This window comes from Mesocricetus auratus, unplaced genomic scaffold, assembly GCF_017639785.1.
Source record: "Mesocricetus auratus isolate SY011 unplaced genomic scaffold, BCM_Maur_2.0 Super-Scaffold_100676, whole genome shotgun sequence".
In the NCBI taxonomy this organism is placed as follows: domain Eukaryota; kingdom Metazoa; phylum Chordata; class Mammalia; order Rodentia; family Cricetidae; genus Mesocricetus; species Mesocricetus auratus.
The window spans coordinates 103,317,512-103,333,838 of NW_024429266.1; the positions used below are offsets into that span (position 1 = coordinate 103,317,512).

The 16,327-nt window shown below is 58.8% G+C and overlaps 1 protein-coding gene across 1 annotated transcript in view; it reads left to right on the plus strand.

Annotated features, from left to right (window-relative positions):
- Tmprss9 (transmembrane serine protease 9) overlaps window positions 1-16,327 on the plus strand; it is a 29,976-nt gene extending 13,649 nt beyond the window's left edge. Inside the window, exons 4-19 of the mRNA XM_040737272.1 lie at window positions 457-524; window positions 647-822; window positions 2,425-2,466; window positions 2,942-3,055; window positions 4,118-4,289; window positions 5,265-5,539; window positions 6,220-6,356; window positions 6,859-7,159; window positions 9,030-9,201; window positions 9,499-9,773; window positions 10,880-11,016; window positions 11,233-11,617; window positions 14,142-14,313; window positions 14,744-15,006; window positions 15,085-15,221; window positions 16,069-16,327. Coding sequence (XP_040593206.1) covers window positions 457-524; window positions 647-822; window positions 2,425-2,466; window positions 2,942-3,055; window positions 4,118-4,289; window positions 5,265-5,539; window positions 6,220-6,356; window positions 6,859-7,159; window positions 9,030-9,201; window positions 9,499-9,773; window positions 10,880-11,016; window positions 11,233-11,617; window positions 14,142-14,313; window positions 14,744-15,006; window positions 15,085-15,221; window positions 16,069-16,230 — 2,988 coding nt within the window. The 3' untranslated portion in view covers window positions 16,231-16,327. The remainder of the gene's footprint in view (window positions 1-456; window positions 525-646; window positions 823-2,424; window positions 2,467-2,941; window positions 3,056-4,117; window positions 4,290-5,264; window positions 5,540-6,219; window positions 6,357-6,858; window positions 7,160-9,029; window positions 9,202-9,498; window positions 9,774-10,879; window positions 11,017-11,232; window positions 11,618-14,141; window positions 14,314-14,743; window positions 15,007-15,084; window positions 15,222-16,068) is intronic.

Here is a 16,327-nt window from a genome sequence, read left to right on the forward strand (position 1 = left end):
CACACCCCGTCTCCCGGTGGAGGCTCTGCACCCCCGTCTCCCGGTGGAGGCTCTGCACCCCGTCTCCTGCTGGAGGCTCTGCACCCCCGTCTCCCGGTGGAGGCTCTGCACCCCCGTCTCCCGCTGGAGGCTCTGCACCCCGTCTCCCGGTGGAGGCTCTGCATCCCGTCTCCCGGTGGAGGCTCTGCACCCCCGTCTCCCGGTGGAGGCTCTGCACCCCGTCTCCTGCTGGAGGCTCTGCACCCCCGTCTCCCGGTGGAGACTCTGCACCCCCATCTCCCGGTGGAGGCTCTGCATCCCCGTCGTCTCCCGGTGGAGGCTCTGCACCCCGTCTCCCGCTGGAGGCTCTGCACCCCTGTCTCCCGGTGGAGGCTCTGCATCCCCGTCGTCTCCCGGTGGAGGTTCTGCACCCCCGTCTCCCTGTGGCCTCAGCATCACTGCTCGATTTTGTTGCAGTTTGTGAGCAGTTTCCACAAAACACAGTTGGAATCGAGCTGTGCAGGCTGTACAGTGCTCAGTTACAGGTGAGTTAAGGCCTCTGTGAGGGCAAAGCAGCCTTGGTAGACAATCCCAGAACCTTCTAGAAGATTCTGGAAAATCCTAGCAGCGAGTTTGCCTTCTGCTTCCAAGCTTGTCCTGCTTGCAGGGATGGGAACTCCAGCGTATTTGTGCATTTCCGGCTCCACTTTCTGCTCCGAGCCCTCCAGCCACTGAGCCTGGACCAGGAGGAGGACATCTTGCAGAAAGGCATCCAGGCAAGACTGCAAGGACACGGTCTTTCCCTGGCTGCCTATGGCACCATCGTGTCAGTGAGGCTGACAGGTAGGTGGTGGCAGCCCCTGTCTGGGAGACAAAGGGCCGCTGGGGGTGAGGTGTAACATCATTTTAGAAAAATCTCCCCCTCTGATGGAAGGACGAAGAAACCCAGTCTCCCACACCCTCAGAGGCAGAGGTTCAGCTACTTTTTATGTAAACATCCTACTTTTGTGACTAGTGACTTGGCAGTAAGAGTCCCCTTACATTCACGGACTATTTTCCATGGTTTTGGTCATCCTTGGTTCATTGTGATTCCAAAAACATAACGGAAATTTTCAGAACTAACAAGGCATGGTGGCCTCATACCTTTAATCCCAGCACTTGAACGGCAGGGACAGGCAGATCTCTGTGAGTTCAAGGCCAACCTAGTTTACAGAGCGAGTTCCAGGACAGCCAGGGCTACACAGAGAAACCCTGTCTCAGAAAACCAAAACAAGAAGAAGAGGGAGAAGAAGAAAATTCCAGAACTAAACAGTTCAAACAGTCAAAGTTGAACCCATTCGGAGGAGCGTGGTAAACATGAAACCCTGGAGTTGTCCCTTGGATTAAGCATCAGCTGCTCTTGTGGGGGCCTGCCATGAGGACCACAGGCTAGCTCCCCAGTCACTCCAGGAACCTGGAGCCAGCCTGGACAACATAATGAGGCCTGGTTTCAAAAAGAAAAACAAAAGAAAACAAAGACCAAATCACAGGAAATGCAAAACCACCGTGTGCTGGACTCCAGGTAGTAATGGGAGAGACTGGGGCTGGAGAGATGGCTCAGAGGCTAAGAGCACTGACTGCTCTTCCAGATGACCTGGGTTTAGTTCCCAGCAACCACATGGTGGCTCACAACCATGTATAATGAGATCTGGCGCCCTCTTCTGACATGCAGGCAGAACTCTGTATACAACATAAATAAACAAATCTTTTTTTAAAAGGGGAGAACCAATTAGAAACCCATTAAACCACTCTTGTTACTAGACCTCACTGTCCCTGAGGTCTCAGTGACTGTCACTTCAGCTCCATCTTCTAGTGACCTGTGTCCCTCACTGGGATGGTGGCTGCCAGCCTCGTGTGTCTCTTCCATGCTGTCCCCAATCAGCCAGGCTGAGGGTGGGGTCAGGGTCAGGTTGGGGTTAGGGTTAAAGTTTGGATTGGGGTTGGGGTTAGGGTTAGGTTGAGGTTGGGATTAGGGTTAGTATTTGGGTTGAGGTTGGGGTTTGGGTTTGGGTTGGGGTTAGGTTTTTAGGGTTGGGGTTAGGGTTAGATTGTGATTAGGGTTAGGGTTTGGGTTAGGTTTAGGGTTGGGTTGGCATTAGGGTTAGGGCTTGGGATTTTGGGGTTGGGATTAGGGTTAGGGTTACTGTTCGGGTTTTGGTTGGGGTTAGGGTTTGGGTTGGGGTTAGTGTTTGGGTTTGGGTTGGGATGGCCCAGTCGCCACCTGCAGTGAGACTGTCATAGAGCCAAAACTCACTCAGTTGATCTTTTAGGGAGAGGAAGCCAGACCCCCCATCATAATGCCCGGGCTGATCTCAAAGGCACAATCCTCCTGCCTCAGCCGTGGTGACAGGCCAACACCACAACACCGTGCCTAGCTCTCACTTGGTTTTGTCTGTTCTACTTCAGGAAGATGTGACAGTCCGGTGACCGAGAGGGACTTGAAGTCAGGTAGGACTGGCCTCTACCCTCAGCTCGGCTTTCCCTGAATTCTCTCCAGAATCACAAGGGTGGTTCCTGAGGGTGTCTGGCTTCCCTGGCATCGCTGGAGTAGCTCAGTGGCACTCTAGAGGGGGACCAAGTGTCCACAGCCAGGCCCTGCCGCAGTGAATGCTGTTGGCTTATTTATTTATAAAGATAGGATCTCGCTGGGCGTTGGTGGCGCACGCCTTCAATCCCAGCACTCGGGAGGCAGAGGTAGGCGGATCTCTGTGAGTTCGAGGCCAGCCTGGCCTACAGAGGGAGTTTTAGTCCACCCAGGGCTACACAGTGTGACCCTGTCTCACACACAAATCACCCACACCCATTTTATCTATCTCTGTCCTGTCCCCAGAGATACGCAAAGAACTCGGGGGTTTTCCCTAGTGTGGAGGTTCCCAGTGGACCCCTACAAGCCGCTGCCTCCAGCTGGTTTCTCTGTCCCCAGGCCGCTGCCCTGGGAACGCCTTCTCCTGTGACAACAGTCAGTGTGTGAACAAAGAGAACCCGGAATGTGACACCAGGGTGGACTGCTCCGATGGGTCTGACGAGGCCCAGTGCGGTCAGTGTCAGCACGGTCTGGGCCGGGGCTCTCTGGGCTCCCGCTGAATGTGGCTCGCAAGCTGGGAGGAGCAGGTGGATGGGTGTGAGGGCATAGAGGGCACGGAGCTATCCACTAAGCACAGGGGCCCAGAGGAGTGCAGGGAGCCTGCGGCCCCATGCTGCCAGGAACAAGGGCTGGGTAGATCCGCGTGAGGAAAATGCTGCGTGGTCATCAGCCGGCGATCTCAGCAAGAAGAGCTCAGTCCTAATCTGCTCTCTGCTGCTGTCAGAGCAAAGACAGCTCGGAGAGGAATGGGAGTCACATGGAGGTTCCCTGGGCTCTCTCTCAGGCTCACCACAGTCCAGGATCACCTGCTAGGGGTTGACACCACCCACAGGGGAGGGGCTCAGCCCTCCAGCGTCAATAGTTATTAGTCAAGAAAATTCCCCAGTGTTTGGTGGTGCAGGTGTGTCATCCAGGCACCAGCGCTGAGGCAGGAGGATCAGGAGTCGCAGGGTGCTTGGGCTGGAAGGAGAGTCTGTTTAAAAAGAGGTGGATGGGCTGGAGAGATGGCTCAGAGGTTAAGAGCACTGGCTGCTCTTCCAGAGGTCCTGAGTTCAATTCCCAGCAACCATATGGTGGCTCACAACCATCTGTAATGAGATCTGGCGCCCTCTTGTGGCCTGCAGGCATACATGCAGGTAGAACACTGAGTATATAATAAATAACTTTTTAAAGAAAGAAAGAAATGATGCCAGGTGGTGTCGCACTCAGAGGCAGAGGGAGGCGCGTCTCTGCAAGTCTGAGGCAGCCTGGTCACACAGAGAAATCCTGTCTAAAAGGAAAGAAAAGAAGGAAGGCAGGGGTGAATAAAATAAAAACAAGCAATAGGTTTGAGGGTCTTATGACCTTCATGCTTGGCACTGACCATGTGTGGGCTGACACTGTTTGGTGTGACCTTGGGCATCAAGAAGCAGGGCACCCCAGGCACGTGGTGATGGTGCTTTCAATTCGGGGCCAAACGATGAGTGACAGACAGGCTGGCCCTGGGGTCCCAGCTGGTGGCCTTGTGTCTTGCAGACTGCGGCTGGCAGCCTGCATGGAGATCGGCCGGCAGGATTGTGGGTGGTGTGGAGGCAGCCCCCGGGGAGTTCCCCTGGCAGGTCAGCCTTCGGGAGAACCACGAGCACTTTTGTGGGGCCACCATCATTGGGGACAGGTGGCTGGTGTCTGCCGCCCACTGCTTCAATGAGTGAGTCCCACCCTCCTCCTCTACTGCCTCCTTTCCCAGAGTCCACTCTTCTGTCGTCCCCCCTTTCCTCTTCCGGCGTATTTAATTTTACGTAGATGAATGTTTTGCCTGTGCACCATATGCATGCCTGATGCTCAGAGGCCAGAAGGGGGCACTGGATCCCCTGAACTGGAGTTACAGATGGTTGTGCACACCCATGTGGGTGCTGGGAACCGAACTGGATCTTCTGCAGGAACAGTTGGTATAATAACCACTGAGCAATCTCTCCAGGCCCCCTCTCTTTTCTTTTTTTAAAATTAATTTTTTTAAAGAAAAGGCCTCAGGCGGAGGCGGTGCACACCTTTAATCCCAGTACTCGGGAAGGCAGAGGGAGGCAAATCTCTTAGTTGAAGACCAGTCTGGTCTACAGAGCGAGTTCCAGGACAACCAGGGCTACACAGAGAAACCCTGTCTAGAAAAAAAAGAAAGAAAAAAGGACAAGACCTCACTAGGTTCCCAGGCTTCCCGGGAATTCGTAATTATCTCAGCATCCTAGCTGGGGTTACAGGTGTCTACCCCATAGCCAGTCTGCACTGATTTTCATTTATTATTGCTTTAATTTTGAGGCAAGATCTCGCTATATAGCTGTTCTGGAACTAGCTCTGCAGACCAGGCTGTCTTTGAACTCACAGAGACGCCCCTGCCTCTGTTCCCAGGTGCTGGTATCAGTCGTGCTCAGTCTTTCATTTGTTTTGTGTGTATGCGTGTGGGTGCACATGCCAGAGCGTGTACGTGTCCCTCTAGGGCAACGTGCAGTAGTTGATCTGATTCTTCCACTCTGTGTGGCCCGGGATTCGAACTCAGGCCGCCCTGCTTGGCCACAAGTGCCTGTGCCCACGGAGCCCCCTGGCCCGCGTCCTTTACTGTTTTTCCTTGCCTACTCCTCGGATCCCCCCCCCCCCCCCTCTCTTAAGCTGCAACCCTCGCACTCCCCAGGTTCCAGGACCCTGCGCAGTGGGCGGCCCAGGCGGGCAGCGTGCTCCTGAGTGGCTCGGAGGCCAGCGCTGTGCGCGCCCGCGTGCTCCGCATCGCCAAGCATCCCGCCTACGACGCCGACACCGCGGACTTCGACGTGGCGGTGCTGGAGCTGGCTCGCCCGCTGCCCTTTGGCCGCTACGTACAGCCCGCCTGCCTCCCCGCCGCCACGCACGTCTTCCCGCCGCGCAAGAAGTGCCTGATCTCGGGCTGGGGCTACCTGAAGGAGGACTTCCGTAAGCTCGCGAGCTTCCTTCCACCCCACCCTCCGGCCCTGAAACAGCAGCCTGTGACCCCGCCTTGGCGCCTCCCTGAGCCCACAAGCGGGGGTCCGGGGGGAGCCCAGCAAGGCCCTGCCTCAGAAAGCTACAAACGGTGGGGCGTGGTCAGGGTGGACCCCGCCTGGAACCCCAGTGGGGTGCTGGGGACGTCGTCCGGGTGGAGTGAGTCTAACGTGGGGGGGGGTGTGGGTTCGATGCATCCGGTAAGGAAAAGAAAAAAGAAATTCTGTAATGCTAACGGTGGTGGAAGCAGCCGTCATCCCCGAGTTTAAGCCGGGGAGTCAGGAGGATGAAGTCCAAGGTCATCTTTGGCTAGGAAGTGAGTTCGAGGCCGGCCCCGGGCTCTAAGAGGCCAAGTCTCAAAAATAAAAACAAAACAAAAACAAAAGAAGCCTATAGCCAGGAGAAGAGGAGGAAAACTCCGGCATGTCGGGGATGAGTGTACGGCTGGAGGAAGCGGTGTCGTGAGAGCCCAGAGCGTCTGAGGGCCTGGCACTCGTGGGGAGAGGAGCCCAGTCCCGGGGTGCTGGACGCTGCAGTTGGGGTGCGGGGCAGGCGGCCCCTGTAACCTGGGCACCCCAAGAGGGAGTGGCTGCTGGGGTCCGGCGCTCTCACCGCGCTTTTCTCTTGGGTAGTGGTGAAGCCGGAGGTCCTCCAGAAAGCCACGGTGGAGCTGCTGGAGCAGAGCCTGTGCGCCCGGCTGTACGGCCACGCGCTCACCGACAGGATGCTGTGTGCAGGCTACCTGGACGGCAAGGTGGACTCCTGCCAGGTGCGGCGCCAGCCTCGCCCTCTGCCCCGAGGGCGAGCGAACAGACGCGGTGTGCGAGGCCGGGCGCCGGCAGCTCCAGGAGGAGTCGGAGCCGCCCGGGCTGCGTGGGGCCGCCTCACACCCTGCCGGAGCGTTTGTGTCCGCCTGGGTTCCGTGCACGCAGGGGCCGCTGTGTGGGTTTTACCTTGTTTGCTTGGTTTTCGAGACAGGGCGTCCCCTGTGGCCCGGGGTGGCCTCGAACTCCGGACCCGCCCGCCCGCTCTGCCCGGCGCCGGGGTGGGGCTGGGGCGGTGGCCGGCGCCGGGGTGGGGCTGGGGCGGTGGCCGGCGCCGGGGTGGGGCTGGGGCGGTGGCCGGCGCCGGGGTGGGGCTGGGGCGGTGGCCGGCGCCGGGGTGGGGCTGGGGCGGTGGCCGGCGGTCGGGAGCCGTCTCCTGCGGCGGGGGCGCCCCCGGGGTGCCCGCCGCGTGCGTCCGTCCGCGCTGACGGCGGCCCCGCCTTCCAGGGGGACTCGGGGGGACCCCTGGTGTGCGAGGAGCCTTCCGGAAGATTCTTCCTGGCCGGCATCGTGAGCTGGGGCATCGGCTGCGCGGAGGCGCGGCGACCCGGCGTCTACACCCGCGTCACCCGCCTGCGGGACTGGATCTTGGAGGTGACCGGCTCGGCCGCCGCCCCCACCGCGGCCCCTGCGCCCGCCGCCCCGAGCACCCCCGGGCCCGCCAGCCCCGACGCCCCGGCCAAAGCCACGGCGGCGGGGGCGACGAGCAGCCCCGCGCCGCGCCCCGGCCCCGCCGCCCAGCCGCAAGGTACCACGGGGGGCGGGGCGGGGCGGGGCGGGGCCTCCCTCCCCACAGGGGGCGGGGCGGGGCCATCGGCGGTCGACTGCTGATGTCTGTCCGGGCGCAGGCGCTGACCGCCGACCCCGGCCCAGCGAGCGGGCGGTAGTCGATTGTGAGTGTCTGGGGCCGCTCTGAGCCCGGAGCTCTCCGTGCGCGAGGCGGGCCTCGAGCTCGCGAGAAACTGGGGATTGGTTATTTGTGCTGCCCGGGAAGTGCCCGCGGGCGACGGATGGGCGATTTACTACGGGAAATGGGCGCCGTGTGTTGACACCCGTCAGCGGGGCTGGCAGTGACTGCGGGTGCCTGCCGCGAGCACCTGCATGTCACAGGTTGGTTTTCTTCAGGCAAACTTGGTTTTTATTTTTATTTTTTTTTGGTTTTTCGAGACAGGGTTTCTCTGTGGCTTTGGAGGCTGTCCTGGAACTTGCTCTGTAGACCAGGCTGGCCTCGAACTCACAGAGATCCGCCTGCCTCTGCCTCCCAAGTGCTGGGATTAAAGGCTGCGCCACCACCGGCCGGCTCAGGCATACTTTTTTATATTATTATTATTATTATTACTATTACTTTACTTTTGGGGGCAGAGTCTCAATGTGTAGCCCTGGCCGGCCTGGAGCTCATTTTGTAGATCTCCACCTGCCGTAGCCGCCCGGTTGCTGGGATTCAAGGCGTCTACTGCTATTCCTGCCTTGGTTTTTTTTTTTTTTTTTTTTTTTTTTTTTTTTGGTTTTATGAGACAGGGTTTCTCTGTATTTTTTGGAGGCTGTCAGTCCAGCCCGGCCTCGAACTCACAGAGATCCACCTGCCTCTGCCTCCCGAGTGCTGGGATTAAAGGCTGCGCCACCACCGCCCGGCCCTGGCTTGGTTTTTAATTCTTTGAAAGTGTGACATAGGCGCAAAGACGGCACAGTTAGAGGCCCACGGGGCCAGCAGTAAGGTGGCTGTCGTGGCGGGACCCAGGTGCGTCCCCGGCAGGGTCCCCGCTGATGCGCGCGCCTCTGGTGCCTCACCAGCCTTGCATCCGCCGGGTTGTCGTGCGCTCTGCGGCGTCGGGGTTGAGCCTGGGCCCCGGCACCGGCCGCGCACGCGGTGAGCTTTGCTGCTTCGTGGTGGGGCTCTTTCCCTGCGATTCGCTCCTGCCTTTCAGCAGCGGGTGATTCACTTTCTCTCACCCCGGCCAGCCCTGCTTCCGTCCCTCTCCACGCTCTCTCCTTTCCCGGGCAGCGTCTTTTGTTCCTCACACTGACTTCAAACTCAAAACAATCCTCCTGCCTCAACTTCCGAGTCCTGGGATGACAGGCCGTAAGGCCTCAGGCACTGCGCTGGCAGAGTGCACTCTGCAGCGCCCTGGTCAGCCCAGGGTTCCGCGGCTGCTTAATCTGCACCAGGACCCTGTAAAAGAAAGATCGCACCCACTCACCCCTACCCCGCTGTTCCCTTGGGGGGACGGACAGGACTTTTCCTGTCTCTTCTCCTCTGTCATCTCTCTGTCTCTCTTTGCCTCCTTCCTTTCTCTTTCTAATAAAACTCACTAAGCTCTGCCTGCCTGGCGTGTTTGTCCCCTGCCTCCGTCCCCCTCAACTGCCATGGAATCGCCAAGGCTCTCCTGGGCTCTCCTGGCGCTTTATTGTGACAGACCTGCGTTTGTGGTCCTGTGGATGTGTCTCATCGGTGTTGTCCGACTGTGTCTCAGCTGTTCCAAGTTCAGGGTTCTCTCGTACACCTCCAGCCCTGCCACCTCGGGGTGATGTCCTTATTGCTCTGTACTGGGTCAGTCAGGGGTCAGATGAACCCTGAGTGGATGCGGAACCCCATCACCCTCTCCCCTCTCCCCCGGCAGAGTGTGGGGCCAGGCCTGCCATGGACAAGCCCACTCGGATTGTGGGCGGGCTCAGTGCTGTGTCTGGGGAGGTGCCCTGGCAGGCCAGCCTGAAAGAAGGATCCAGACATTTCTGTGGAGCCACCGTGGTGGGTGACCGCTGGCTGCTGTCCGCCGCTCATTGTTTCAACCAGTAAGGCCTCCCAAGAGCCCAGAGAGCAGACCTCAGTGCATCCAGCAAGCGCCAACTAGCTGGTGTGGTGTGGTGGTGCACTCGTAAGCCAGGGTCACCCAGGCCCACAACTGTTCCCCTCTGGGCTCCGCAGCAGAGACCTGTGACAGTCTTAAAGTTGCTAGGGTCTTGGTTAGAGTGACCTAAAGCCAAGCCCTAAGGGTGCACTCTCCATCGGGTCCCCTTCCTCGGACATCCCCTGGGGTGCCGGTGTGGGCTGGGGGGCAGGCAGGCGTGCCTGAGGCTCTGTCTCCACAGCACCAAGACGGCAGAGCAGGTGCAGGCGCACCTGGGCACCGTGTCCCTGATGGGTGTCGGCGGGAGCCCCGTGAAGCTGGGGCTGCGGAGGGTCTTCCTGCATCCCCAATACAACCCAGGCATCCTGGACTTTGACATGGCCTTGCTGGAGTTGGCACGGCCACTGGTCTTCAACAAGTACATCCAGCCCATCTGTCTCCCCCTGGCCATCCACAAGTTCCCTGTGGGCCGGAAGTGCATGATCTCAGGCTGGGGCAACACTCAGGAGGGAAATGGTGAGCAGGTCCCAGAGGGGAGTGGTGAATGGTGGCTGCATTCTCTGGGGCCTGGCCTGGGAGGGATGGGACCTGGATTCCCTCACCTGGGTCCTAAACCATTCCTCTGTGCTGACCCCACATTTTAAGAGCCACTCAGTGTCTCCTGGGGACTACATATGGCCCCTCACTTGATTGTATAAATAAAGTTTTATTGACACATTCACCAGGCAGTGGTGGCTCAAGCCTTTAATACCAGTATTAGGGAGGTAGATGCTGACAGATTGCTGAGTTTAAGGCCAGTCTGGTCTACATATTGAGTTCCAGGACAGCCAGGGCTACACAGAGAGACCCTGTCTCTAAAAACAAAACAAGGCAAATTCAGATGTCCATGGCTGCAGAAAACATCTGTGCTGATCTACTGGCCACAGACTTGAGCCATTAGCCTCTTGCCACGCCAGAGGCCACGTGTTGCCCCTGACTGGGAGTAAATAATGCTTTTCTACCTCTCTACACCTCCGTTTCCTGACAGGGTAAACTGAAAATGTTGACGCTCCAGCCCAGTGGTTCTCAGTTCCCAGTCTTCCTAATGCTGTGACTCTAATAGTGTTGTGGTGACCCAAGTCATAAAATTATTTCATTGCTGCTCCATAACTGTAGTTTTGCTACTGTTATGAATCATAATGTAAACATCTGCTCTGGATCCCCCAAAGGGTCTCTAGCCCCTGTGAGAAAGCTGTGTCAGCATGGGGGGGTGGTCTGCAGCTGTCTTCCCAGCCCCCAGGAAGCAGAGGCAGGGTCACAGACCCTCAAATGCCCAGGAGGTGGGGGTGTGCTGAGCACTTGCCTAGCATGTGCAAATCCTGTTTCCACCCAAGCCACAAGGAGAAAATGGAAGCTCCTGTAATAGCTGGGCGGGGGTGACGCACACCTTTATTCCCGGCATCTGGGAGGCAGAGGCAGGCGGATCTCTGAGTTCTGGGACAGCCAGAGCTGGACAGTGAGACCCTGTCTCAAACAAAGATTCCTGTGGTCTCTGCTCACTGTCTCCAGGATAGGAGCAGCACCTGGTGGCCCTACTTGGTGACGAGTCACTAGGTGGCATTCTGAGCTCTCTTTCCCAGCAGCCACCAAGCCCGACATCCTGCAGAAGGCGTCTGTGGGCATCATAGAGCAGAAGATGTGTGGCTCCCTCTACAACTTCTCCCTCACGGACCGCATGCTCTGCGCTGGCTTCCTGGAGGGCAGAGTTGACTCCTGCCAGGTGGGTGTCACAGGGACACCCCGGGCTCCCCTGAGGCTTGGGGTGCAGCTCAGTGGTGAGCACACGCTTAGCATGTGTGTGGCCCTGAGTTCCATCCCAGTACTCAAAAAGAAAGCAAGATTGGATGATGGAGACTCAGAGAGGCGGGGGTCTGCGGTCACATGGCCAAGCTCAAAGGCTGCCCCACGAAGGCCTGGTGGTGTCCTTCTCCGGCAGGGTGACTCTGGCGGCCCCCTGGCATGCGAGGAGACCCCCGGTGTCTTTTACCTGGCTGGCATCGTGAGCTGGGGCATAGGCTGTGCTCAGGCTAAGAGGCCCGGTGTATATGCCCGCATCACCCGTCTCAAGGACTGGATCCTGAGGGTCATGTCCTCAGGCCTCAACTCCACACCGCACCCCCATACCTCCAGCACACAGCTTATCCCTAACCAGCCCGCCAGAACCACAGAGGCCACCACCAGCAGACCTGCAACCCCCAGGGGCACCAGCAGGGTGACCACTAAACCACCCAACACCACACTAGCTGCCTGGAGCACCACTACCAGGGGACAGACACCAGCTGCGAATGCCCCGGGTGCCGCCACACATTCCCAGCTGCCAGGTACAGTGACACGTGCCGGACTCCAGAGCTGCCTGTGCGTGGCCTTCCATAGGGCGCTCTCCCCATGTCCTACTGTGAGCTCGGTGCTGACATCATCTGCCCATTTGTGTGTGTGCACACGTGTGCATGCAGAGGCCAGCGGGGACTGTCAGTGTCCCCTCTGCCAAGGATGCAGACGTTGCCCTGTCTGTGAGGCACTCACTGACGGCGGGGCTTGTGGGCTGCAGTTGCCGCGGGTAAGTCCAGCCACCTCCTGTCTGCGGGGTTAGAGGCTGGCGCACGACCACACCCCCTGAACCACCTCTCCGCCCCTGTTCCCTCCTCATTTGTTCACTTCTGTTTATCTGTGCCCAAGGTGGCCTAGAACCCACTCGGTAGCTGAAGCTGACCTTGAACTCCTGATCCTCCTGCCTCAGCCTCTTGAGTCCTGAGATGACAGCTTGTGCGGCCACGCCAGGCTGCCTCTGTTTCTCGCTCTTCATTCTGTCGGCGCTGCGGACAGACCCCAGGGCCTGGCAGGCACACCTGTGAGCCACACCCTGGGGTCACGTCTGCTGGAGCTTGCGTGGGTGCACCCTGGGCCACCGGGTGTCGGCTAAAGCTAGGACTAGTGAGGAGCACAGCAGGGCCACACCCATGCACCCAGGGTCCCTTCCAGTCCTCATCACAAGCTCCCCAGCTCCTCACACAAGGCAGCATCCGTGGAAAACGCCATGAGGAGGCTCCTGTTAAACCCAGGGCCCTAGGTAACAGTGGGTGCAGGGGTCCCACGCTCGCTCCCTTCCCTTGCCAAGCTACATGAGCTCCACATGCCTGTGTGGGTGACTGACGCTACAATCGGCTGCCACATCACCCAGATTCACTCAGCCCCCGAGTGCGACTATTCAGAGACAGTCTAGAAATAGGAATTTTGGTAAAAAGAGGTCTGAGGCAGGCTCTCCAATCCAAGGAGCATCTGATAAGAAGACATCAGACTGGGTCTGATGGCAAACACCTGTCGTGTCAGCCTCTTGACAGGAGTATCACAAATCCAACACCAGGCTGAGCGGTGAGGGGCGGTGAGGGCTTCTCAGCGAGACCATCTCTGACCAGCAAGATGAAGACTTGGCTTGGGGGTGGAGTCTGCCTAGAATCTCCCAGTGAGATGCTGGGGCGTGGTCAGGGTGGGGCCCCGCCCAGAATCCGCAGGGCGGGGCTGGGGGGCGTGGTCAGGTGTGCAGTGTTGGAGCTCTAGCCTTCATGTTGGCCTTCATCCTGGCCATGAATGTTCAAATAAAATAAAAAGGGAGAGGGAGAGGAGGAGGGAGCAAGTTCCGGTAAGAGAAGGAAGCGGCCTGGAGACGGATGATGGCTCAGTTAAGCCGGGCCACGCTCCTGTAGTCTCAGCTCTTGGGCGGGAGGTTGAGGCAGGAGCGTTTCTCTGACTGCATACGTGGTGAGACCTTTTTTAAAGCTGGGAAAAGCAGTCTGCAGAGATGAGACAACATCCCGGGGTCTGGCGTGTGGTCTCAGCAGGAGCAACCAGAGCAGCTTCTCTGCTTTTCTAACAATGAGACCCTTTAGTGCAACTCCTCAGGTTGTGATGTCCCCCCAGTCATAAAGCTATTTTCATTGCTACTTCATAACTGTAATGTTGCTACTGTTACTATATAATTTTCTGTGGGGTGGAGATCCGCAGGTTGGGTCCCTCTGACAGCCTCTAAGGGACTGTGTTTCTGCTTCCCACACTTTGGGGATCCAGGCGTCTCTGTGCCCCCTCAGCCATGACTCCCAACTGTGGGGACGCTGGCCCAGGCTTGGCTCTAGAAGGCTCTCCTGTGGAAATGCTGCCCCTGACTTTGCTGACACCTTTAACCCTGGCCCAGGGAGGATGTCCCTCCACATGGCAGGCAGTGTTTCCTGGATGGAAACTGAGCAGACAGCGTCAGGGCCGCATGCAAAGGGGTAGGCTCACTGGGCTCATTTACCAAAAGCCCTCTGCCTCAGGACCCCGGGGGCAGGTGACGTTCCCACGTCTTGGAATTAGGAAAGAGTCCGGCTCCGTGGCTCCACACCTGAAGGCCTTCAACTCAATGTGACCTTGACCCTGACAAAGCAGTGGCCTCTGAGGGCGCCAGTCAGAGACCCAGGGAAGTCTCAAGATGGGACCACGGTTGGGGCCACTCACTGTGGGAAGGCAGTGTCTTCCCAGGCTGCTCGGCCTGAGGGACTCACATAGCAGCCTCCTGGGTCCTCCGGGGCGCTCCTCTGGTGGGGCCCATGGTTCTTTCTTTCCCTGGGCTCCTTTTGTATTGCCTGAGACTGGGCCAGGAAGGGACACCTACCTAGTGGCGGGAAGGCCGGTGTCTGGGAAGAGGAGCCAGCCCGGCTGATCTTAAAACCACCCTCTGCGCTCCCACAGGGCTCTGGGGACAGCTCCCCGCTGGATTAGTCAGGCCAGCCTGGGGCAGGTCACCAGCTTAGGGGCGTGTAGCAGGGGGAGAAGACCCTCTGCCGGGGGCTCACGCGGCACTGCTCTCTGCAGACTGCGGCCTGGCGCCCCCCGGGGCCCTGACCCGGATCGTGGGAGGCAGCTCGGCTTCGCGTGGGGAGTGGCCCTGGCAAGTGAGCCTCTGGTTGCAGCACAGGGAGCACCGCTGCGGGGCTGTGCTGGTGGCTGACAGGTGGCTTCTGTCCGCTGCACACTGCTTTGACACGTGAGTCCTGCCCGCGGGGGTCCACCTGCCCCTCCTCTGCAATTCGGTGCCAGTCCCCAAGGTCACCGTACGGGGGCACAGTCTCCCTGGCAGGGCGCTGCACTGGAGGGTGCAGTTCTTAAGGGGACCCCCAATGCGGGGCACGGGGTGAAAGGGACAGGTGGTCCCATGCTGTGTTTTAAGGACGGGGCAGGAGGCTTCACTCTGGAGGGTTGAGCGCACGGAGCTCGAATAGGAATGGCGGAGGCTGTTTACTAGTGTGCTCGTGTGTGTGTGTGTGTGTGTGTGTGTGTGTAGGAGCCCCGTGTACTGGGTGGTCTGCAGAGATCAAGAGCCTTCTTGTCTCAGGTCTCCCGAGGGCGTGGGGACCATCCTTAGCCCTGGATATGGTGCCAGCAGAAAGGTGACTGCCTACATGTTCGCCCTGCAGCTATGGGGACCCTGTGCAGTGGGCAGCTTTTCTGGGCACCCCGTTCCTAAGCGGCGCCGAGGGCCAGCTGAAGCGCGTGGTGCGCATCTACCGCCACCCTTTCTATAACCTCTACACGCTGGACTACGACGTGGCGCTGCTGGAGCTGGCGGGTCCCGTGCACCGCAGCCGCCTGGTGCGACCCATCTGCCTGCCAGGGCCTGCGCGGCCCCCCGAAGGCGCGCGCTGCGTCATCACCGGCTGGGGCTCGCTTCGTGAGGGAGGTAGGCGAGCGCGGAGGGCGGGGCGGGGCGGGCGCAGGGGAGGCGGCCAGGTTCCCAGCCGCTCCGTCGTCCCCGCAGGCTCCATGGCTGTGCAGCTGCAGAAGGCAGCCGTCCGCGTGCTCAGCGAGCAGGCCTGCCGCCGCTTCTACCCCGTGCAGATCAGCAGCCGCATGCTGTGCGCGGGCTTCCCGCAGGGCGGCGTGGACAGCTGCTCCGTGAGTGTGGCCGACACAGGACTCTCGCTCACCCCAGGGATCCCCAAACCCCAGAAACGGCCTCTGCCCCGGAGCGTTGGTTTCTCACATGGGTTCTGGGGTTTAATTCAGGTCCTCAGGCTTTTAAGACAAGCACTTTCCGAGTCGCCATCGCAGCTGGCCACCAGCCACCTTGCATTATTTTTTTGGTTTCTCGAGACCGAGATTCTGTGTAGCAGCCCTGGCTATCTATCCTGGAACTCGCTCTGTAGACTAGGATGACCTTGAACTCAGAGATCCTCCTGCCTCTGCCTCCCAGTGCTGGGATTAAAGGTGTGTGCTACCAACACCTGGCTAAAACCAGCCACTTTTTGCCTGTGGTGACATCAGGTATCACAACGGCTTGTTCAAAGGCAATATGCAGGTTTCTCAGCAAGCAAACACACACACACACACACACACACACACACACACACACACACACACACACACACAGAGGGTAAGGACCTGGCAGAGGCCAAAGTCAGAGGCATTAAGAAAACACACTAGCCAAAAAAATAAGACTGGCATACAAGCTAGGTGGTGGTGGCGCACGCCTTTAATCCCAGCACTCGGGAGGCTGAGGCAGGAGGATCTCATGAGTTCAAGGCCAGCCTGGTCTACAGAATTCCAGGACAGGTTCCAAAGCCAAAGAAACCGTCTCAAAAAACCAAAAAAAAAACAAAAAACAAAAAACAAAAAAAAAACCAACACATTAGCACTAAACCCATTTTATACGTGGCAAAAATGAGGCTCCTTGGCAGTTCCTCATGTGGGGGTTCCTTTCTGGTCCCAAGGGCTGCTGACCTGACAGCACTTTCTCCTTCAGGGTGACGCAGGGGGGCCCCTGGCCTGCAGGGAGCCATCGGGCCAGTGGGTGCTGACTGGGGTCACCAGCTGGGGCTACGGCTGTGGCAGGCCCCACTTCCCGGGTGTCTACACTCGAGTGGCTGCTGTGCTGGGATGGATAACCCAGAGCATCCAGGAGTGACCACCGTGTGGCCAGTGAGTGACCCAAGCCTGGGATGGAGGAACGCGGAACTACCTGCGGCAGTGTGTACTGTTCCAATAAACAGTCGCTTCCCCTA